The sequence below is a fragment of the Pristis pectinata genome, chromosome 22, assembly GCF_009764475.1.
Source record: "Pristis pectinata isolate sPriPec2 chromosome 22, sPriPec2.1.pri, whole genome shotgun sequence".
NCBI classification, from domain to species: domain Eukaryota; kingdom Metazoa; phylum Chordata; class Chondrichthyes; order Rhinopristiformes; family Pristidae; genus Pristis; species Pristis pectinata.
This window is the reverse complement of record NC_067426.1, coordinates 13,053,576-13,077,800: the sequence shown is the minus strand read 5'-3', so window position 1 is coordinate 13,077,800 and position 24,225 is coordinate 13,053,576. Positions and strand designations below refer to the sequence as shown.

Sequence of the window (24,225 nt, the reverse complement as noted above, 5' to 3'; positions counted from 1 at the left end):
ATTGATCTGCAAATGTGGCTTAAAAGAAGAGCAGAGAGAGGGGAAGGAGAGAGAGCAGAAGAAGATTGATTTAGTTTTCTCAATTACTCTGTGGCATGGGATTTATTAATGAAATAGGTAATTCAGCCCAGCAGCGCTCTCCTGGAATTTAAGCATAGTGAGCCTCTTCTCGCCTTACTCACCTTGGCTTAATATCTTGCCCTTTTGTCCCATTCATTTTTATCTGGCTCCCCCTTGAATGCATTGTCCTATTTGCCCAACTATTTCTTGTGGTTCTGAGTTTACACTCCTGAATCCCTACTGGATTTATTTGTGACTTTTATAGCCCCAGGTTCTAGTCTTGTCCACATGTAACTATTTTCTCCATGTCCACAATATTGAATTCCTTCACATCTATGTGGTCATCCTTTTGGCCTTCCTGTTTGTAGATAATTTCAGATAATTAAAGCCACTCGGTTGAAGCATATCTGAAGGTGAAGAGATTGTTTGTGTAGATCTCTCCTCTTCAGTCCATTGTTGCTTCATGCTCGGTTTAATGTTCATTGTCAAGGGCCGTCTCTCACTTTGGTCACTGGGGAAACCCCGGTGGTCTTGTAATGACTGTAAAGGCAGGGCCAGCTGTGCGTGTGTATCTGTCTTCAAAATCTGTGTGCAAGCTGCTGGATGAGCTCCTTGTGTTGTTTTTAACTATTAGAAACAAGATTGAAAAGGAGAAGAAAGACCGTGCCAAGCAATTTGGACTAAATCGTTCAGAAATCAGTCCTGCAGACATTGCTGAGGATTTGGAAAAAGAGAGAAAGATGTTCCAACTCCAGATGTGTGAGGCAAGTTGCAGCATGTGTCATTTATTAAAAAAAAATTGTATCTATCTGAACTTGGTGGGGAGAAACACTTTCACAGTGAACTTTTATGAACTCCATACATCTTAGTGCTTCACAGCCAATAGTATCATTTTATATCTAATTCTAGAGATGACAAACACCTCAATCATTAATCTCCATCTCTGACAATGGAGCACTCCCTCAGTACTGCACTGGGAGGTGTTTTGTCAGTTTTTGTACTTAAGTCTCTGGACACTAGTCTACTGAACACCTTATTTACTGTGTAGTTACCTATGCCTGTACATACCATAAACCTTAATGTATAACCTGTCAGACAATGTTGCATTTGCAAACTCTGTCTCATTTGCATCAGATTTGAAAGTTTATGAACCATCAGCAAATCACAAGTGATTAAGGAAAAAAGAACACATCTTTCTGTTTTCGCTCTCATTGCATAAAATGCATAGGCAGAAGTGGGCCATTCGGCCCAAACAATCTATCCCAGTGTTTTTGCAATGCTTCTTCTCACCTTGGTTTAACTGCCCCAAAATGTTCATCCTTCAGTGCTTGCTTTCCCTGATGCAGCATTACAATTTGAACAGCTAATCATTTTCCTGGCCAACATATGCCCATAGTCAGCAGTACCTGTAGGAAATGAACTGGAAATTCTTCTAATTGGCACTTGCTATGTTCCAGTAGTCACTACATTTTCAAAAGTACTTAACTGGTAGCACAGTACTTTTGAGACGCCTTGAGATTGTGGAAAAGCTCTCAAAATCTTAGAACATGGAGTAGCTGCTTCATTTGCCTGAAGAACAGAGAAATTGTGCACTATAAATTATTTCATTGATTGTGCTTAGACCTTCTCAGATGTTATTAGGTACCATATCAGTTGCAAGTTCTTTCTCTCCTCTCCTCCTCTTGGGCAGTTCCTTGGGTTTTCTGGTTTTGTGGGTTCTAAGATGCTGACTTAGCCAGTGAGGGGACTGTAGACTCTTCCACTTTTGGAGCAGGAGGTGCCTGATGGACCAGGCTGGATGGGTAGTTTATGAAGTGGTGTGCTCCTTCGACCACTTACTCAAACCCACTGTATGTTTCTCATGCATGGTCTTGATGTTCTCAAATACTGTTTCAAATGTTTCTTCTCTACTTTGAGTGGTCATGGGCCAGAGATTTCCAGGAGTCAGTAGGCATGGTTGAATTTTTTTTTTGCAAGAGTACATCTTTAAACCTTTTCCTCTGTCCACCCAGTGATCTCTTCTCCTGACAGCTCGGGATACTGTATTTTTCTGGAGTCTAGTGCCAGGCATGTGTGAGATGTGGCCTGCACAGCACAGACCTGTGGCCTATTGGACAAGGTTGATCCCTGCCCTCCTACATGGGTTCTGAGAACTGGACTATCTACAGGAAATATCTCTAGGCACTAGGGAAAAAGCAGCAAAAGTTTCTCTGAAAAATCTTTCAAATCCACTGGAAGGATAAGAAAATCAATGTCAGGCATCCCTTCCTAGGCACACATCCCCAACATTGAGGCCTTCATTATCTACTTACTAATGAAATAGAGGAAATCATAGTTTGTATCCTGCATTATTGCAAATACTGCCACTTGTAACTTTTCCCTATTATTCAGTTATCTATCTAAACTCTGGAAAATGCTTCCTTAATTAGGGAAGAGAGAGAGAGAGTGTAGCATTCCTGAGAATGTGAACTGATTAAACTTTGTTTGTTTCACAGTATCTCCTCAAGGTGAGCGAAATAAAGATTCGAGAAGGTCCTGACCTCCTCCAAAGCCTCATCAAGTACTTCCATGCTCAACAGAAGTAAGACATTTTCAGTTGACCATCTAGTTGTTGACCATTCAGCTCCTTGAGTGCCTTCCTCCATTCATCGAGATCGTGGCTCATCTGTATCTTAGTTCTGTCTACATGCCTTGCTTCTGCTGCTACTAATATCCTTTATCTGACAAAATGCTTCTGATCTCTATCTCAAAGCCTTCATTTGAACCCTCTATCTCAAAAATAGATGTGACATGGATTTCTGATTGACTTTGGCTGGAAGACATTTTTGGCCTCAGTCTTAAATGTTTTTGCCTGTATCTTGAGACTCTGACCCCTAATTTTAGAACCTGCTCCCCCCATCGCCACCACCTCTTGACCATAGGAAATGTCCTCCCTGCACCTAGACTGCCCTGTCCTGACAATGTTTCAATGCGATCCCTTCACATTCTTCAAAACAATAGTGAGTGCAGGTTTAATTGAGCTAATTTCTCCTCGTATGACAGTCCTACCCCTATAGGAATTGGCAATCAGTCTGGTGAATTTTTATTGTATTCCCTCTGTGGCAGAGGGAACAAAACTGTCCAGAATACTTCAGATGTTGGTTTTATCAAGGCCTTTTATAACTGTAACAAGACGTCTCTGCTCCTGGTCTCAAAACCTCTGGCAATCATGACCAACGTACCATTTGCCACCTTAACTACTTGCTGGGCTTGTATGCTTGCTTTTGGTGACTGGTGTACGAGATAACCCAGATCCTTTAGTACATCAGCATTTCCAAATCAATCGTCATTTGATTAATACTCTGCCTTTCTGTTTTTATTACTGACGGATGATTTCACACTTATTCATGTTACACTGCATCAACAATGTCTTTGCCCACTCACTCAACTTGTCTAAATCACCATGAAGCCTCTTCTTATTTGCACGTCAGGAGGCAATGATTGGAGTGATTAGTGAAACACTGGATAGTTTGAACATGCCTGTGACCTTGCGTGGATCCAACTGAAGGGGGATATTTGGTTGGGATGCATGTGGAATAAGTTGGAGCCGGAGACACTTGTTAAGGAGGGAGGTGTGGTTGTGGAAGTGAGTTTTGGTCAACACCTCATATCAGAAATGAGAAGTCAAAGTTGAGTTTATTGTCATGTGGACAAGTACATGTATGCAATGAAAAACTTACTTGCAGCAGCATCACAGGCACATAGCATCATATAAGCAGCATTCACAAGAAAAGCATAAATTAAACATATATTATCCAAAATTTTTATGAGAAAGAACAATTAGAACAAAAAAGTCCATTTTAGTGCAAAGTGATCATAGTGTTGCTAAACTGTAGTGATTAGGGTTTTGCCTGTTGGTTCAAGAACCGAATGGTTGAAGGGAGGTAGCTGTCCTTGAACCTGGTGGTGTGGGACTTCAGGCTTCTGTACTTCCTAGCTGATGGTGGCTGCGAAAAGATGGCATGGCCTGGATGGTGGGGATCTTTGATGGATATTGCCTTCTTGAGGCAGCGCCTCCTGCAGATACTACCGATGATGGGGAGGGATGCGTCCGTGATGTATTGGGCAGAGTCCACTGCCCTCTGCAGCTTCTTGTGTTCGTGCGCATTCGAATGGCTGTACCAGACCATGATGCAACCAGTCAGGATACTTTCAACAGTACGTCTGTAGAAATTAGTGTTCAGGGACAAGTGAAATAGGAACTATTTAGGGTGTGCAAGGTGAAAGAGACAGTTGTAAATCCCTATGGAGAGAGGAGCAGAACTTCATGGTGGGCATTCTTGGAAGGAAAGTGGTAGTGAATTGAATAATAATTGAAGCAACAGTCTGAAAATGCTGAAAATTACTCAAAGCTGTTGGAGAAAGTTGCCAACTCTATTTGGACCCATTCCTGGAGACTTCATCACATGATCTCCAATCCCCAACAGCTCTGTATTATTGAGCTATTTTTGCTCATTGCAAACGTGTATATTTATTTTTGTAAAGCTCCTATGCTTTTTGGAACTGATGGGCTGGGGATCTTACCTAGCTGACCACTAGAAGTGCCATGCAATGTGACCCTGCAAAATATCTCTGCAAAACTTGCTGTTTCATCCTCTTTCTCCACAAATATTTTCAACAAAATTTGATACGTTCCACAAAAGTATTATTAAAATTTAGTTCAAGGAACAACTGTGGAAAAAGGCCAATTGGGTTAATATTTTGGGGAACAAGAGCCTACGGTGCTGGAATTTGGAGCGAAAACAGAAGCTGTTGGAAGACCCCGGCCGGTCAGGCAGCATCTGTGGAGGAAGAAGCATTTTGAGTTGAAACCCTGCATCAGGACTGAGAGTGTAGAGGAAAGACGGCCAGTGCAAGGAGGTGAGGGGGAGTGGTGAGGCATGAGCTGGCAAGCGATTAGTGGACCTCGGTGAGGAGGATTGATGGACAGATTTTGGGGCAGTTGCCTTTGCCTGGCTTGGAAGATTTGGACATCTTCCTCTCGCGACAGATGCTGCCTGACCTCTTGGATTTCTTCAGCATCTTCTGTTTCATGTCTCCAATACCCACAAGATATTTCTGTCTGTTTTCTTGTTGTTGGTTACAATTTGCCCTTTGCAAGCACTAAGCAGGTGCTGGAGTGTCATCTGGCATTGGACTCTTCCCACAATATTTGGACTCCTCTGTTCATTGGAATTAAATATTGGAAGAGGAATATATTAAGTGATTCCAGGATCCATGGGCTGTTAGTGATCAGACTCTCATTTGTTTCCAGAGGTTGTAAAAGTAGGCCTTGATCTTTGGGGAAATTTTAGTGAGTGCAATATGCTGAAACTTCCAGCAAGCTTTATGTTGATGTGGGTTTGAATGCAATTGAGTGAAATGACACGGCTGGAAATAAATGATTTTTCATTGTATTCCAACAATAAGGGGCAGATTGCAGGTGAGTCTGCAATGAGCCCCACAGTATCCCTGGAGGCTTAACGGGCCAAACTCTCTCCTGTAACGTGGGCATTGTATGAAATGATATTAAATATAGGAAAGAAGATAAAGAAAATGTAACACGGGATCTTCCAGTTACCTGTTCCTGAAATTTGGCCATTATACCCTAAAGTCAAAGCTTTAGAACATCTGGAAGAATACATAAAAGCAAATTTTTTTTCCCCAAAAACAAGCTGCTCATATTTTAATCCAAGGACAAACATTTCCCACTGTTGGGAAACTGGACATTCTTTCCCTATCTAACCTCAAAATCCATTGACCTTCTTGGTAGCAACTTTTTTATCTTGAATCCTTCAAGTTCATATTCTTGTTTCTATTAAGAGTGAAATCTAGAAGAGAGGCTGGGCCATGGAGCATGTCATTAACATGGCTTTAACAGAGGTTCCTTCAAATTGCAGTTAGTGTCATCACAAGAATGGCCTCCGACTGGTCCATAGGGTCAAGGGCCTGGGATCAAATGGAAGTTGAAGACTGGTAGAACACCATGAATAGTCAAATCCTTGTTTCCGTGGCCAGGTCATTAGGGCGAAATGAGTGATAACTTCTCTAATCTCTCCTTTCAAGAGTTACAGCAGTCCTGAGGATTTCTGGCCTCATGACCCCTGTTGGATGAGCAGGAATATTGGTGTCCTGTATTTATGTCACAGACAACTTTCAGATACAGAAAATCCTGTGTAGTACAGGACTTTTGTCATCCCTGACTATGATGGACATTGCTGCCTCACCATCTTCAATTGCATTGGCTATATGCACAGATTTAGGTGTGACCTTTAGGGAGTACTTGTTCCTCCTCCAGCAGATACCCAATGAACTAAACAGTCAGGGGCTAGAACCTGGGACCCAAACACAGTCTGGGGCATCTAACCAAGGCCTTTCTGTGTGGAAATGTTCTCTATCAGCTCCAAGAGGGGAAACTCTCTTTTTGTTTGGTTCTGTGATGTGACACATGTGGTTATCTTTCCATTCAATGGATTTATTAAAATAATTATTTTTGTGAGTGCGGGGGGAGGAAATCATAAGAAATTTCCTACTCATTAATTTGACTTGATCACTCCACCTGTTGTGTGTGGGCTATGCAAGACTGTTCCTAACCTCTTTTCGCTGCTTTCTTTTTAAAGTTTTTTCCAGGATGGTCTCAAGGCAGCTGAGAGCTTGACCCCTTTTGTGGAAAGATTAGCAGTGATTGTACACTCGGTGAGTTGTAGAACCATAGAAGTGTTTTAAAAAAAAAACAATACTGGTGTATTCTCTATTCTAAGGGCTATCAACTCCAATCCCATTTCCATGTTCTGCCCCGAACAACGTAAATATTTTCACCTTTTATATTGTACACATTCCCTGTTAATACCTTGGTAACAGTTTATCAATGCAGTCTACTTTCTAAATTGATTCTTCAAGGTGTGTTGATGAGGCTAGTAATTGCTGCCCATCCCTAGTTTTCCCTTGAGGGTAGTGGTGAGCTTTCTTTTGGACAAGGAACAATATTTTTGTTTTTGAATAAATAGTTCATACTGACTGTATGTTAACCTGTTGCGTGTCTGAAATCCTTGATGAGTGGGTTTCTTCCAGCTCTAATGAGTATTTTCTTCCTGCTGCCCTGAAGCTGAAGCAAGCACAGGATGAGGAGATGAAACAACTTGCGCAGATCAGGGACTCCCTGAGATCGGTGCTCCAGGTGGATCACAGAGAGGTGGGTGCCACGAATGCTCTTTATGTGAAAGTGGTTTGAAGGAGAACCAGCGGTGGATGCCAGATGGAGGGGGAAGAGCGATGGCGTTGGGGGAAGAGCGATGGCGTTGGGGGAAGAGCGATGGCGTTGGGGGAAGAGCGATGGCGTTGGGGGAAGAGCGATGGCGTTGGGGGAAGAGCGATGGCGTTGGGGGAAGAGCGATGGCGTTGGGGGAAGAGCGATGGCGTTGGGGGAAGAGCGATGGCGAGTTCCAAAGGCACTGTGGGGAAGAGGCAAAAGCAGATGGTTGGGGATTTGGAGGTGTTGTCCAAAAATTTTGGCCAGAGCAGTTTAGTCAAAGAAGCAAAAGAAGGAAATGGGGGAGGTGGGGGTAGGTGTGGTGATATAAGGAGGGAGTTCTGGAGCATGGAGAACTGGCAGTTGAAGATACAAACAATACTGGAGTGGATATTCAGAAAACCAGGGAGGCAGCTGTGTGCTGTTTCAATATTCCAGATGCTGGAAATCTGAAATTAAACCTGGAAATGTTCAGCCCAGTGGGCAGTGTCATTGAGGATAGGGGAAAAAATTCAGGGTTAGCATTCCAAGCCAATGGTCTACCATCTGAATTGGGGAAGCTTGCTGAGCTGAACCATAAATTCTGATCCTGCCTCCACAGGAGCTGCTTGGCCTGAGCATCTCCCGGTTTTTGTTTTACTGCTTTGTGTGGTATTGGAGTGGCTGGAGGAGGTTATACGGGTAGGGAGGGAGGGATCCATGAAGGAATTGGAATACAAAGAATTTTTAAAACAAAACCTCATTGAGCATTGAGGTACCCATAGTCAACAAAGACCAGCAAGCAAGTGGTGATGGACAGTTGGGAGTTCGCATGGAACAGGATGCAACACCTCTCTTGAAGTCTATGAAGTTAGGGAATGGATGGCTGGTCAAAAAAGCAACAAGGAAGATGCTGGCATGGCTGAGTGAGTTGGGGTGCTGTGGGTTGGAAGCAGAGGCGAGTGAAACAATCTTTGTAATTCAACAACTGATGAGCATTGAGATTGCTGACCATGGTTTCAGCCTAAGATGGTGGTGTTTAGGAGGCTGGAGTCCACAGTAAAGATGTGGAAGTGGGTGATTTTGGAATTTCAGATACTTAATTGGAGGAAATTGTAATTGGATGCTGTAGTGGAGGCAGGGTTGGGATGGGATGATGGTGGCAGAGAAAAAAGAAGATCTGTAATTTTTGGATGGAAGGGGTAAATTGAGCTCAATGGCCTGCGTCAGCGTCAGATTTATTATCACTGACATATGTCGTGAAATTTGTTGTTTTGTGGCAGTAGTACACTGCAAGACATAAAAATCTATAAATTACAAAAATAAATAGTGCAAAAAAAAAGGAATAATGAAGTAGTGTTCATGGATGGTGGAGGTGAAGAAGCTGTTCCTAAATCATTGAGTTTGGGTCTTCAGGCTCCTGTACCTCCTCCCTGATGGTTGTGTAGGGCATGTTCCAGATGGTGAGGGTCCTTAGTGATGGATTAATGTGATTAATCATAAGAGACATTGAAGTTCAGCTGGAGGTTTTTGCCCATGCAGCTGTTGTTCCCTCTTTTTTTTACAGTTATTTAAAGTCAGGAATCTTGGTTTATTGTTGTATTTAATTCTCATTAACATTACACGCGATCGCTTTCCATTCCATTAGTGAGCTAGTGATAACCTGGGTTGACGCTTCATTTGGTTTCCAATATCCTTTGTAAAACATTTGGTTTCTGCATTTTTGTTTTAAGGAATGTTTGAATCGGAAAAATTCTGGCTACAGCATACACCCTCTGCCAGGAAACCGTATGTATGGAACAGAAAAGTCTGGCTTCCTGTACAAGAAGAGTGATGGGTGAGAAATGGGGAGAGTTTAAGAGTCTTCCATTTTGTGTGATCCAAGCAGTTCCACTAACCTCCAGAAAACTTTACAAAAATCATGTTCTCTGCCAAAAGAGCCCTTCTCTATTCACTCAGTTTACTTCCAAGAATAGAGAAGTTTGAGGGAAAAATTGATTAAAAATCCTCAACTTTGTGAAGAAGTTTGTTAGAGTAAATAAGTGAAACTATTTTGCACTGGCAGGAGAGTCTGCAACCAAAGGACACATTTGAGATCTGTGGCAAAAAGAGCAGGGGTGACAAGAAATTACTTTTGGTCTGGAATACACTGAAAATGTGATGTGAGAAAACAGTAATAAATTTCAACAAGAAATTGAAAAATACTTGGAAGGGGGAAACACTAAAGATAAAAGCAGTGAAGTGAATCGATTAGCCCTCTGTAAGGCATGGACGCGATGGCTAAATGGTTAGTTCATGTGATGTAGTAGCTGGGTTCTACAGGTAGATTACAGCTGAGTTCTGTTCCTGTGAACTGTTCATAACACGAACAGTTTGCAAGCCAGAAATTCAGCTATGAAGAGTGTTCCCACATAGCAGCCCTGCAGCATCTGGCAAATTCACCCATTGGTCTCCCAAATGCTCGTTCACGTGTATGGGCTGTACATAAGTCAAGCGTTTGTAAGATGAGGAAGACCTGTAACACTTACAGTAAAACTTTTTAAACCCTTCTCAGAAGGGCCTAATGTTCTTTCAATCCATTTGTATTTCTTCATAATGGCCATCCTTAATGTTATTCCACAATTCTCACACCCTTTTGAATGAGGAATATAAGTTTCACCTGGTTTTCCTTCTTTCTCAACATTCCCTTCCTTCAGACAAATGTCTCCTGCTCTGCTGCCACTTCAACAAAATGAACAACATTCCTGATTGTACATGATCTACTCCATTCATACTGGTGACTTCTTGCCCATTCTGTGGTATGGAGAAGGGCCATTAATGTATTGATGCTTATTTTATACTTAGTTTCATTTTATGCTAATTGTGGTTGCCAAATCCAATTTACCCTTGGATTCCAAAAACCATGAAGTACTTTTTGTAGCAGCTAGCAGTTCCTACAATGCAACAACTCCGGTTCCCAGTTTACTCTACTCGTGGAGAAAGGGAGAGCAGAGAGGAGATGGATTCCGCCTCTGGTGCATTTTAAAATTTTGGTTCTCTGTACCCTGATGCATCCTGGCATTTGAGATGCTAACTGCTTTTGGAGCTGATGCACTAAAATGAAGTTCCATTAAATGCATGGCCTCCCTGTAATACTACCATCTGATGATGGATGGTTTGAACAGTAAATCCCTTGTGTCTGGTGCAAATTTTGTTCTTTTTTTTTGTTAGGATCCGAAGAGTGTGGCAGAAAAGGAAATGTGGAGTTAAATATGGCTATCTTACGATATCACACAGTACTGTGAGTAAAACCTGAAGTCACAGAAGTTAACCATTGGGGTGTTATTGGAGAGTGCAATAAATAAAAGATTAATTTCTTATGTTTTCTATTTAAACTTTGTTATTGGAACAGGTATTGCATTTTCCCTTGTACTCCATTACTAAGGGGTTTCTTTACCAATTAAAATCAATGAAGGTTCAAATTGCTTTTATAGTCCTGTTGCAGATAAAGATCAGAAACTATGTTGGGCTTCTCTTCTGTGACATTGGCATTTCCCAGTTAGTGAGTGAGCTGTGCAGAGCAGAAACATCTCAGGATGGATTCTGATTTGCATAGAGTTGGCCAGTCTGAGTGGGAATGTTGAGGTTGTTGCACACTTCGGAGATGATGCAGGATCCCTGTTCCTACTTTACTGATATCAAGCTTTTAATACTGCACTTAGACATTTCTGATCCTGTTGAATGAAGGTAGAATAGCCATGGTTGTAATGTATCAAGTGGTCAAATTGCCCAATACCATTCTGATCTGAAGGAGGGCCATCTGGGCAAAATATAGAGCACCCCATTGCTTATTGGCAAGGTATTCCCAAAAGCAGGAGGAAAATCTGGCAAATGGGATTTGCCCACGGTCCACTGCCCTGCGACCTTTGCCCATTTTGCTCAGTTGATGAGCTGTATGGTGGAGTGGGGCTACATCTGGTATCCGTGAGTGAGGGAGGAGGGGAAGTGAGTGAGAAGATGGGGGATCCCAAGTGCACTCACGATGGGGAGTGGTCTTGGTTTTGGGTATTCATGTCAGCCCATTGATGTGGTGGGGGATGGTGCCCTGGGTGTACCCATGAGGGGGACTGAGTGTAACACCAATAGGCTGGATAGCGTTTGTAATCCAACCCACTACAGCATCTTTCACATATTCAGCACTTTCTAAAGAACCTTGCAGTCAAATGTGTTTTTGAATGTTCTGCGCGCTGCAACCAATTTGTGCACCATATGTTCTTCTAGAACAGCAATGGGTAAACAAATGGACAGTCCAACTTGGTTCACATTGCTCTTCAGCCTGAAGGCATTGGGTTTGAAATATTAGTGTTTTTATATTTTTTTGAAACTAAGTCAGCCTGGGGTAAAACTCTGGCCTCTTCTCATTGGGGGGGTGGGGGGAAGGTTGAAAGAAATTTTGCTTTGATGGTCCTGAATTGTTGTTTGTTCCTGTTCTGTTTTTCTCATTTTGTTTTACGAATCTCTCTCAGATCAACAGACCTCCAGCCAAACTCAACCTGCTGACCTGCCAGGTGAGGCCAAACCTTGAAGACAGAAAATGCTTTGATCTAATAGCACGTAAGTGTAGTTGCTGTAATGGGCAAATGGTGATCTTTCATTTACATCGGGCTTTTCACAGCCGTGGGCATGCCCCAAAGCCCTTTGCAACTGTATTTCTGGAATGGTGATACCTGTATTTATGTTGAGAAATATACCAGCTAATTAGTGCACAGCAAGCTACCATAAATAGCAAGGATGTGACAGGCTCCTGTTGTTTGACAACCATATTTCCCAGCAAGTAGCTAGGAACATCCTAAAATCTTCCACCATCTACAAGTCAGAACTGTGATAGAATACACCCCATTTGTTTGGATGAGTGAAGCTGCAATATCTCCCATGAGGCTGAACAACATCCAAGGCAAAGCAACCTGTATGATCAGCACCTCATCAACAACCTGAATATTTATTCCTTCTTCATGATGTACAATGGCTGCCATGTGTACTGTTTACAAAATGTGTTGAAGTTATGTGCCTAGGCTGCTCTGACAACCTCTCCCAAGCCCCGATCTTTCCCCTCAAAAATGGCAAAGGCAGTAGGTGCATGGGAATGAAATCTCCTGCAGGTTTCCTTCCAAGTCCTGCAAAATCCTGACTGGGAATTGAATTGTTGGTCCTTCATTGTCCCTGAATCTAAATTCTGGAATTCCTGGCCCATCAGTACTGTGGAAATATTTTAGCTAGAAAGACTGCAGTGTTCCAAGGCACCAGCTCACCACCACCTTCTTGGGGGCAATTGGGGATGGGCAATGAATGCTGGCCTTGTTACCAATTCCCAGATCCTGAAATGAATAAATAATCAACAAACTGGTGTGTTTTCTTTTAAGGAATAATAATTGGCCCCGTTCACAGTGGAGAACTTCTATTACTTTCGAAGATCAGCATTGATCATTGATCAAGAGAATTAATGTGACCTCGGTTTAAAATCTTAACTGAAGGATGATATCTCTGACAATGCAATGCTCCCTTGGGAATGTTGATTTGATGCTCTGATTTGTAGAATTTAAACTAAACTGAGTGGCTGTCCCTTAATCCCAGCACCTCTTAATTTCTGCAGATAATCGAACATATCACTTTCATGCTGAAGATGAGCAAGAATGTCAAGTGTGAGTAAAAGGGTGGCTTTTATTTGGCATGGCATATTGCATGGAAGATCACCTAGAAATTCAATCACATTACGTCTTTTTTTAAAGTGTTAAGCAATTGCAAGCTATTTTTTTCTCTCGGGAATGAAAGGCGATAACAATCATTTGTATTTTGCATCAGTCTAGAAATTTGTCCGGGTACTTGTAGGCATGAGTTACCCATGTGCCCCTAATTTTCGTGTCAGTGCTTGGAGAGAAATAATTGCTGTTGCAACAGCTTTATGTAATATTTGTGTAAATCAAGGGATTGCTGTAGTTGTAACTAAAGTATTTCATCCTTTTCTGTCTTGTCCGCAGAACAAATGTGCCGCATGGTAATGTCCTATTTAATGGTTTAATAGCATTGACCCACATCCAGTGAGGCTCTGTGTCCACAGGTGTGATTTGTGCCAAGTCTAAAGCAGGAATCATGTGCTGATGGTATGCGTATATGTCCTTGTATTTTCAGATGGGTCTCTGTGTTGCAGAACAGCAAAGAGGAGGCACTCAACAATGCCTTCAAAGGAGACGCTAGCCACGGCAGCAATGACACAGTACAAGAGCTGACCAAAGCTGTCATTGCTGAAGTCCGAGGAATGGCTGGAAATGAGGTGTGCTGTGACTGTGGGGCAGCAGGTAAGTGCCTCTCATCGGGAACCAACCTGCCACTTGATCTACTCCATTCTGATCACTTTGCACTAAAATGGGCTATGATTTTTTTTTTTGCTCTAGTTGTGTTCTTTATGTTTAATTTATGTTTTTCTTATGAATGCTGCTTACATGAAGCTATGTGCCTGTGATGCTGCTACGAGTAAGATTTTCATTGCACCTATGCATACATGTACTTGTGCACACAACAATAAACTCTACTTTGACTTTGGCATGGAGAGAATGAGATTAGTCACCTGCATTGACGGTACTGGAGAAAATCCTGCATGTGTGCTCTTCTCTTGGGTTGTTCTTCATTATTGAGGAGATAGGGGGTATGACTCTTATGTGCTTGCTTAGCAATGGTTCAACACAAGGTCCCCTCTGGAAGTGAGCATATTATTGTAGTTACACAGCACGGTCGCTGAATGATCTTTCCAAGCCTGAAAAAGAAAATGTGACCATCAGCTCAATTTCATCATTTGAACCCGTCAAAAGGAAAGTTTGAAGATGAACGGGACTTTCTCCCACTTCACAATAACACCCTGTCTTGTATTGATTGAATTTATTTGGGTTTTAGTAAAAGAAAGAAAAACTTCTACATACAATACACCCCCACGGTACGGAGGAGTTGTATTGCTAGAAAACTGTCCATATTGCAATTTTCTGTAACGTGAGTGAACCCTTGACAAAACTTGGATGGATTTACATACTTCCTTTTGGACTGATGAGTTGCACTCGACTATTGCAAATGGCAAATAGATGTGGCAAGGGCATGATCTATTAGATGTAGTCAACCTTTGTTCAAGGATTCTGATCTTCTCATATGTACTTTTATGTTGTGACTAAACGAATATAATCCCCCCTGGTTTATGTTCTAGATCCCACCTGGCTCTCTACCAATTTGGGTATTGTGACCTGCATTGAATGTTCTGGGATTCATCGGGAGTTGGGTGTACACTATTCCAGGATACAGTCTCTCAATCTGGATGTACTGAGCACTTCTGAACTCTTGGTATGTTGAATATTCTTTTCTCCACCTCCCCCACAATCAAAAACACCCTGGGTTTTCTCTCCGTTTTTCATCTTCTATCCGTTGTCATTCATCACCAAGGCCAGGTATCAAAGAAGGTGCCTCTCTGAAACACTTTTCATGGCCTAAGATTGTCTGAAAGCATTTTTGAGTTGCAGCTCCCGTTGAAATGTAGACAACATCAGAACAGCTTTTCATACAGAAGCTTGCACAAATGACAATGTGATAATGAGTGTTAATAAAGGGAGAGATATTGGTTTGAACACTGGGGAAAACACTTCTGATCTTCAAGCTAGTCTAATAGTATCTTTTTGTGTCATCCAGAGAGGGAAGGGGAGAGGGAGACTGTGCCTCATTTTAATGATTCATCCAAACAATGGTAGCCCTCATAGTGTAGCACTCTTTCAGTAATACATTGGGTATGTCAGAGTGCCATAGTGTGTTGGTAGCTGCAATAGTATACCTACCACCTTTTGGACTTGAATGGAAGAATGCTGCAGGGTGTTGGCAGATTACTGGACTGGGTGCATCACCTTGATCCTAGTTATCTGTTTTATATAAAAACTTTATCATAACTCCTAAACAATTACAATTTTATTAAAATTGCAGTATGAAAGGAACATCACAGAATTGCTTTAGATTATCCATCAATCAAACTGTACTAGGGTTGGCATGGCAACTGGTGTGAGGTTTATGGTCTGGTACCATGCAGTGGTTTAGGAATGGCATAATATGTGGAGTATCAGGGAGGCTGCCAGCTAGTTTAGGGTGGTAGAGTGTTGGCGGGGATTGGCCTATGTGAATGCTGTACTGTGGGTGGATCGTGGTTTTGATGTGGTGTGGAGAGGGTGGCATGAAATGTGGGCATGGGGTGTGTATGAGGGAGGGGTGGGAAGTAGCACGATGTGGATTGCAGATTGGGGAGTTGGCAGAATGTGGGCAAGATTGGCTGTTTTGGAGTGGGATTGGTTTGGCATGGTATGAGTTAGTCTGGAAAGTGTGTGTCAGGGATGGCTTTTTTGTGCACCTGTGTCAGGTGGAGATGGTTGGGTGGGTTGGCGCACTTTGTGTTGGTGAAGCCACAGAATGTGTCTTCAAGGATAATTGCTGACTTGCTGTGTAGTCTATATCTACCTTTGACCTGGTGCTGTCTTGTTTCATGCAGCTTGCTGTCAATATTGGAAACACACGGTTGAATGAAATCTTTGAGGCGAACTTGCCAGCTCAGTGTGGTGTTAAACCCAGTCCAACCAGTGACATGTAAGTACCAAACACGGTCCAGTGCTGTGAATAGGTGGTGGCTATGCAGAAAATATTTGAACCAGCCAAAAGTTTAATCATAGAGACTGAGTAATGAAACTGTCAGTTTCTATGTAACTGTGTGCGTTCATTATGAAATCAAAGGTGTGTGCCTTGTAATGGTGAAGGGCTTGGCAAACAATTGAAGACCAGTTTTTGTGCAATAGATATAATATCCGATAAGTACACCCTTAGTACTCTTGAAGCTCCAGTTAGCATTTAGGAACAGGCCCTATTTTATCTAAATCCTGCCTCTGCCAATTCTCCTAGCCTTCCCTGCTCTAAGGAGGATGACTTCAGTCTACCCATATATTTGTAATCTCCCATTTCCCAGAACAGTTCTCGTGAATCTCTTCTGTACTGTGCCTAAAGTCTACTTTTTTTCATAAAAAGGTGGTGCCCAAATTTGGACAGCTTTGCCTTTCCACAATACTCATAGTCATGGAGTTACACAGCAAGGAAACAAGTCCTTTAGTCCTCCAGTGGGAGCTGCCAGTGTTGAAACGTGGTTGTCAACACCAATTCCATGCCTTTAAAGTCATTTTCCCAAACTTGTTTTCTGATGGTTGTGTATGTTTCTCACATTTGTTTCTGTGTGTCTATTTCACTGTGTTTTGGTGTCATTTGACTAGAGGAAATAACTGTTGGAATTTTAAAAAGGTATTAGTTGAATTCCTGAGATTTCTTGGTGTAACAGGAGATTAAGTGATTTTTTTTGTGCATATATTGAGAATGAATGTTGGATTTCATCTACATTTCTTCTGATGAGAAGGATTAGTTTCACCATGAGTTGAGTGGGAGAAGTGGAACGATGTAATGGGCATCAGTCACTCTTCATTCTGTGCATCTTGTCTAAGTTGGCAGTCTTCATGCCTATGAAGGCAACTTGGGTACATCACAGTTCCCATCTGATCCATGCATTTTCCAGAATGATTGTTATTGGTGGCTGCTTTATCCTTCTTCCCCTGTCAACTCCTCCACTAGCCACAGGCAAGTCCCAGCGGACTGGAGAACAAGCATTGTTCTTCCTTTAAGAAGGGCAATAGGGATTATCCAGGAAATTGTAGGCCAGTGAGTCTTAAATCAGTGGTAGGAAAATTATTGGAGAAGATTCTTGGGGATGGGATTTGCTTGCATTTGGAAAAGCACAGACTTATTAATGATGGTCAGTATGACTTTGTGTGGGGGAGGTCATGTCCTTCGAATGACTGAGTTTTTTGAGGAGGTGTTGAAGAAGAATATTGAGGGTAGGGGAGTGGACATTGTCTACATGGTTTTAGTAAAGCATTCAACAAGGTCCCTCATGGTAAATTAATCTAGAAGATTAAGGTACATGGGATCCGCAGTGGCTTGTAAATTGGATTCAAAATTGGCTTGGTCGTATAAGGCAGAGGATAGTGTTGGAGGGGTGTTATTGTAACTGGGGGACTGTGACCAGTGGTGTTTTGCAGGGATCTGTGCTGGGACCTCTGTGATGTGAATGATTTAGGTGAAAATGTAGGTTGGCTGATTAGTGAATTTGCAGATGACACAAAAATCACAGCAGGATATAGGTCAGTTGGAAGTATGAGCTGAAAAATGGCAGATGGAGTTTAATACGGACAAGTGTGAGGTGTACACTTTGGGAGGTCAAATACAAGAGGAAAGCATACTGTAAATGGCAGGACTCTGGAGCATTGATGTACTGAGGGATATTGGGGTGCCAGTCCATAGCTCCCTGAGAGCGGCAACACAAGTGTATAGGGTGATAAAGAAGGCTTGTTTGTCTTTGTCAGCCAGGGCAATGAGTATAAAAGTTGGCAAGTCATGTTGCAGCTGTATAAAACTTTGGTTAGGCCACATTTGGAGTATTGCGTGCAGTTCTGGTCTCCACTTTACAGGAAGGATGTGGAGGCTTTGGACAGGGTGCAGAAAAGGTTCATCAGGATATTGCCTGGATTAGAGTGTAATTAGCTATAAGCAGAAGTTGGACAACTTGGATTGTTTTCTGTGGAGCATCAGGGGCTGGGGAGGTTGTGGTGAACTGATAAAAGTTTGTAAAATTATGAGGTGCATAGTCTTTTCTTTTCCCCTCTTTCCCGCCCCCCCCCCCCCCCCCCCCCCCCCCCCCCCCAGGTGGAAATGTCAACAACCAGAGAGTATAGATTTAAGGTGAGGGGGGAAAGTTTAAATGAGATTTACAAAGCAAGCTTTTTTGCAGGGATAGTGGAAGATGCCTGGAACATGCTGCTGGTGGAAGCAAGTACGAGAGCAACTTTTAAGAGGGATTTAGTCAGACACGTGAAGAGGTAGGGAATGGAGGGATATAGTCCATGTGCAGACAGATGGGATTAGTTTGGTATCATGGTTTGCACAAGCAATTATGGGCTGAAGGGCCTGTTCCTGTGCTGTACTGTTCTGTTTTATGTTCCTTCCAAAGTGATGGAAAGCTGTCGAACTTTCCTGACTGTTGGTTTAAGTGGAGAGTGGGGTTTTAAAAGAAAAATAAATCCCTTGTAGCCTCCAGCCTCTTTTTGCAGTTTCAAGAATAATCAATGTACCTTTATCTTTGCTGTTGTAAGATATGACACAAGTCTCTTGCTTCTTAGCCATGGTGTTTCCTGTGTCCAGCTGATCTTCTTGAATCCCTGCTCCCAGTTTTATCCTTCCAACTATGGGTTACAACCCAGGTTGTCAGACTGGGCGGTAAGCCTGCTGGGATCTGGCGTAAAGTTATATGGGGGAGGGTTGCAATTAATATTAGTTACAAACATAGTTTTTATTCAGAGTAGAGGATTGAGGACAGGAGAAAAGTCTCTTGTAAGGTTGGCTCTACAAAACGTTGACCTTTGCTTCTCAGTTCACCAAATCCTTCTGTTCCTGAGATGAAAGGTAGGTGGAACATCAGGGCTATCACAGAACAGATGGGCTGAATAACAAATACTCTGACTTAAAGCCTGCTTAATGGTTTGTTTTGACTGCTTCCTGTGAATTCCACATCTTCACCAATCTCTTCAATGGGTTTCTCCTATTTAGACTTATTGATGTCAAACTTTGTTAATGACCTCTGGTGCTGTAGATGGGTAGGGGATTCTAACCCTGGGACTCTCCTTTGTAAGGTGCTGATGGACACCAGTCTGTGACTTGCTGGTAAGTAAAGGTTGACCTGATGTATTTTGGCTCTAGTCTGTATTGCCCAGGATCCAGGCTGCTCTCGCTATCAGTCCACAACAGTGCTCAACATTTAGTTATCGGTAGTACCTGTCATTAGGTTCTGGGTTCAGGTCCTACCACAGAGAGTTAAGTATAAAATTCTGGGCTGGAGGTCCAGCATTAGTACTAAGAGAATACTGCACTATTGAAGGAGTTGGCTTTCAGGCAGATTGATAAACCAAAATCCCATTTGGATCTTGAATGGAGATTAGAGATCCTATGGGATTCTTTAGAAAAGTGGTGGAAGCATTTCTAGTGTCCTAGCAGTCACCCCTCAACAGCATTAATTGGTTGTCATGTTGATGGTTTGGGAGCTTGTGAACAAATTTCACATGTTGCAATGGTTACTGTGCGTCAAAATACATTATTGGATGTAAAGGCTTGCAGTATTCTGAAAGGCACTATGCAATGCAAATCTTTTTTTTCCCAATGTCCATAGGAATGCCCGAAAAGAATATATTACAGCAAAATATGTGGAACGTAAATATACAAAGAAAGGCGTTTGCAAAGGAGGATTTAAATTATTTGAAGCCATTCGGAACAAGGATCTCCTGGCTCTCCTGCGGATGTACGCAGAAGGTGTGGATTTCACTGTCCCCCTTGCCCTACCAGATGGACAGGTAATTAGAGTCATAGTCGTAAAGCAATACAACATGAATCCATGCCTACTATGGTGCCCACCCATCTAGTCCCAATTTCCTGTGTTCGCCCCATATCCCTCTAAGCCCCACCACTGCATATATCTATCCAAGTGCCTCTTAAATGATACTATTGTACCTGCCTCAACCACTTCTTCCTCTAGCAGCTTATTCCGCACACTCACCACCCTCTGTGTGGAAAAAGTTGCCTATCGGGTCCTTTTTTTTAAATCTTTCCCCCCTCACCCTAAATCTATGCCCCCTAGTTTTGGAATCCCCTATCCCGTGGAAAAGACTGCTGCCATCCACCTTATCTATGCCCCTCCTGATTTTATAAACCTCTTTTAAGGTCACCCCTCGTTCTCCTACACTCCAAGGAACAAAGATCTAGCCTGCCCAACCTCTCTGTATAGCTCAGGCCCTCTAGTCCTGGCAACATTCTCGTAAATCTTTTCTGCACTCTTTCCAGTTGAACCATGTCTTCCCTATAACAGGGTGACCAAAGCTGACAGTACTCCAAATGTGGCCTCACCAACTACTTAAACAACTGCAACATAATGTCTCAACTCCTATACTCCCGACTGATGAAGGTCAGCATGCTAAACACCTTTTTCACCACCTTGTCTACCTGTGATGCCGCTTTCAACAAACTATGCACTTGTACTCCTCGGTCCCTCTGTTCCGTTACACTCCCTAGTGCCCTACCACTCATGGTATAAGTCCTATGCTGGTTTCACTTTTCCAAAATGCATCACCTCACACTTATCTGCATTGAAATTCATTTGCCACTCCTCGGCCCACTTCCCTAACAGATCAAGATCCCCCTGTAATCTACGATAACCTTCTTCACTATCAACAGCACCTCCTAGTTTCATGTCATCTGCAGACTTACTGATCAATCCTTGTGCATTTGCATCCAAACCATTTATATAAATAATGAATAACAAGAGTCCCAACACTGACCCCTGGGGCACACTACTGGTCACTGGCATCCATTCCGAGAAACTATTTTCAACCACCACCCTCTGCTTCCTACATCAGAGCCAATTTTGAATCCACCCAACCAGCTTTCCCTGGATTCTATGGGACCTAACCTTCCAGACCAGCCTACCATGCGGGACCTTGTTGAAGGCCTTGCTAAAGTCCAAATAGACAACTTCTTGTAGTGTCTCACGTTTTGCTGACTTTACTTTCTGGAGAATAGCTAATATCATCTGATGGAAGATATTTCTCAAATTCATTTCTTTCTTTTGGGGTGGGAGAAACCTTTGCCTCTCAATCTGTCTCTTGAACTTCTCTTCCTCTTGATGTTCGCAGCCACCAGACCCAGCATTGTACTTTGTCCGTTGCAAGTTGTCTTCTCTCCCTCAATGCCAGATGTAATTGAGGGGGATGTCCAGCATGGAAGGTTCTTAAGCCTAAGTGAAAGAAATGAAGAATTTGAATTGAGGGATCCAGTGTTTTAATAAGAACACTTTGTGTGTTGTCTGAAGTTACTGCTTTTAAATTGAAAGTTGTATCAAAGTGTAAAAAGCAATTTCCTCCTCTGTTTTTAAACTTTAGGACCTTGGAGAAATACCATTGCACCTTGCTGTGCGGTTGGCAGACAGATCATCACTGGCTTTGGTTGATTTTTTGATCCAGAATGGGTGGGTACTATTTCTGGTCTAAATCAGGTGGCTTCAGTTTCTTCGATGTTAATGCAAGTTCTGGGGGTAGAGGCCAGAGTGTTTTTGTTTTTTTTTGTTATCTGTTGGACTTTGGACCTTGTTCCAAGTCAGAATATCTCCTCTGAGCTCCTTCTGATTGTTGCTGTCAGGACCGGATGCTGAACCATGATGTTTATGCACATTTTCTTTGGAAGGAAAACAAAAACCTGTACTTTATTCATAATGTGTCCCAACTGTATTTACTATATGTACTATTTACATTTATTGCACAAAGCAATTCACTATCCCTTGGCCTGCCTCAAGGTTGTGAGGTTCTAATGGGTGATTAAAAGCAGCCTGGAGATTTGGCTCACCTGCCTCAGCCCTGCCTGTGTAAAATTGTTTTGTAATGTTCCCTCAGGGGTGGCCTGGATGTGAAGACATCAGAGGGTAACACTGCCCTCCATTACTGCTGCCTATACAATAAAACCGAAAGCTTGAAACTGTTACTGAAGGGAAAAGCTAGCATGCAGATCGGTAAGGCTGGAAAGGTGGCTGATTAAACTGCAATTTCAGTGACTTTCTTGCGTCTTCATCTGAGGCTTTTCCTTTTCACTTCTCTCGTCTCCTCTGGGCTTCAAAAGCCACCACTGATATGCTTATCTCTTCTACATTTTCAGAGTGCTTCAATGCAATTTTTTCTCTGGCATCCTGTCAAGTATTTTTGGTGGTCTTGCAATGATAAAATTGCTGTATGAACTGTAGATTCTTTTTGCTCTGGAGCTTTGGCTCAAAGACCCTGGACCCCTTCCTTCCATCTTTCCTTTCAGGAGTTCATGTGGCTTTTTGAGGCCCAGTCTTAGTGTGATAACCATCTTGTTGTCAGAACAAAATTGGGCCAAGGAGTTGCCTTTATAGAGCAAAATGAATTTGGGTCCCCTCTGGCTTAATAGTATGTATGTGTCTCATGAAAACCAGACCCGAAGTATGCATCATGTCCTGTTACTGGACTGTCCATTCATGCTCTGATGTGAAGCTTCCAGCCCATCTTCTGTCCTTCTATGCACCAGGGACAGCTTCCACCCCACTGCGATAAGACTATTGAATGGTTCCCTTATACGATGAGATGGACTCTGACCTTGCGATCTACCTTGTGGCCTTGCACCTTATTGCACTGCACTTTCTCTGTAGCTGTGACACTTTACTCTGTACTGTTATTGTTTTTTGCCTGTACTACCTCAATGCACTCTGTACCAACTCAATGTAACTGCACTGTGTAATGAATTGAGCTGTATGATTGGTATGCAAGACAAGCTTTTCACTGTACCTCAGTATAAGTGACAATAATATACCAATACTACTTCATTCATTTTTCTTTGCTATAAGCCTTTAATTAGATCTTGTTGGCTTTGATTTCTTATTACATACTAATCTTCCCTGAATTTATCACTCTTTGAATTTTTCCTTTGATCTGCAGATGAGCTATTTTTGGGGACAAGAGTTCCAGATTTCTAATGACCTTTAGGTTCTCTGAATGGTCTACCCCTGATTTTGCTATGCCTCCTTGTTCTGCACTCTGTAACCAGAGAAGAGTTTTTCTCTGTCTGTCTGTCAAGTTAAATCGTTTAATCATCTTCAACACCTCAGGTTACCCTTCAGTGTATGAGCCTACTTTTCTGCAAACCATCCTCACAGTTTAATGTTCTTTTAGCTCTGTTACTGTTCTGAGGAACCTGTGTTGAGTGCACTCTCAAGGTCATTGTTCACCAGCACTTGAACTTGTACGTGAAACAGACAAACATCATGACGAAGCTAGTCCTTGATAAAGGACTTAAACAGAAGGCTGATTCTGTTTCCAGAGTAGTCAATTACGGCAAAAGAATCTAAGACAGGAATAGATACAGGCCATTCAGCTTTCCAGTCTGTACCACTGTTCACTTGGATCATGGATGATGTTCATCTACCTGCCTCTTTGCTCTTTCCCTTTTACCCTCCTATCCAACACCGATCAACAGAAGAAATTCAAGTGAACACCAGGATTCCCATGAGATGATTAAGAGGCAGGAGTTATGGGGAAGGGGAGAGGCTGTGGGATGGTGGGATTTGTTGAAACTGAATAACTCCAACAGTGGGCAGGGTGCGTGGAACATTTGTTGAGGACAGGATGCATGCCAGCCAGCTCCCTTGCTGTGTGATGCCCTGTTTAGGAAACTGGCCGCAATGTAGGAGAATGGACTGGGATTGTGTGACTTGATTAATACCTCTTGTCTTTTCCTCTTGTAGGTAATGTGGTCGGAGAAACTGCCTTGGACATTGCGAAGAAGTTCAACCATACCCATTGTGAAGAGCTGGTACTCTTTTGGGGGGAGAAATAAGCCTTTTTAAACTCATTATGGTGAGCTTGAAGCAGACATTGAACTGTCGTATGCCTGTTGTTTCCAGATTGATCAAGCGCTGGTGGGGAAGTTCAGTCCCTCAGTTCATGTGGAGTATGAGTGGGTCCTGCATCAAGACTGCGTTTATGACAGTGAGGAGGACGTAGATGAAAAGGTGATGTATCCTGGTGCTGTTTTCTCTTATGCCTCCTGTCCTTTTACCCAGTGTTTGTGCCTCTTCTGGAACATTGTATTTAGTAGTAGGCAGCATTCTTTATGAAGGACATCAAGGCCTCCTGAAGGTGCAGAGGAGCTTCACTATAATGGGAAGTGGGGCTTAAAATATGTGGACATGGTTTTTCTTGGAGAACAGACAGTTAGGAGAACAT

General features: G+C 42.5%; 1 protein-coding gene across 5 annotated transcripts in view; it reads left to right on the top strand.

Moving 5' to 3' along the window:
• The window catches only part of LOC127581603 (arf-GAP with SH3 domain, ANK repeat and PH domain-containing protein 2-like), an 87,085-nt gene that overhangs the window by 44,478 nt on the left and 18,382 nt on the right, over positions 1 to 24,225 (top strand). For 4 of the 5 annotated variants that reach the window (XM_052036101.1, XM_052036102.1, XM_052036103.1 and 1 more), the window contains 16 exons: positions 695 to 824; positions 2,556 to 2,641; positions 6,699 to 6,774; positions 7,184 to 7,270; positions 9,040 to 9,143; positions 10,517 to 10,586; positions 11,812 to 11,899; positions 12,936 to 12,984; positions 13,472 to 13,638; positions 14,532 to 14,665; positions 15,849 to 15,943; positions 19,614 to 19,794; positions 21,376 to 21,461; positions 21,883 to 21,998; positions 23,745 to 23,812; positions 23,904 to 24,011. In XM_052036101.1, the coding sequence (XP_051892061.1) occupies positions 695 to 824; positions 2,556 to 2,641; positions 6,699 to 6,774; positions 7,184 to 7,270; positions 9,040 to 9,143; positions 10,517 to 10,586; positions 11,812 to 11,899; positions 12,936 to 12,984; positions 13,472 to 13,638; positions 14,532 to 14,665; positions 15,849 to 15,943; positions 19,614 to 19,794; positions 21,376 to 21,461; positions 21,883 to 21,998; positions 23,745 to 23,812; positions 23,904 to 24,011 (1,645 nt within the window). The remainder of the gene's footprint in view (positions 1 to 694; positions 825 to 2,555; positions 2,642 to 6,698; positions 6,775 to 7,183; positions 7,271 to 9,039; positions 9,144 to 10,516; positions 10,587 to 11,811; positions 11,900 to 12,935; positions 12,985 to 13,471; positions 13,639 to 14,531; positions 14,666 to 15,848; positions 15,944 to 19,613; positions 19,795 to 21,375; positions 21,462 to 21,882; positions 21,999 to 23,744; positions 23,813 to 23,903; positions 24,012 to 24,225) is intronic. The other variant, XM_052036104.1, reaches the window with a different exon arrangement.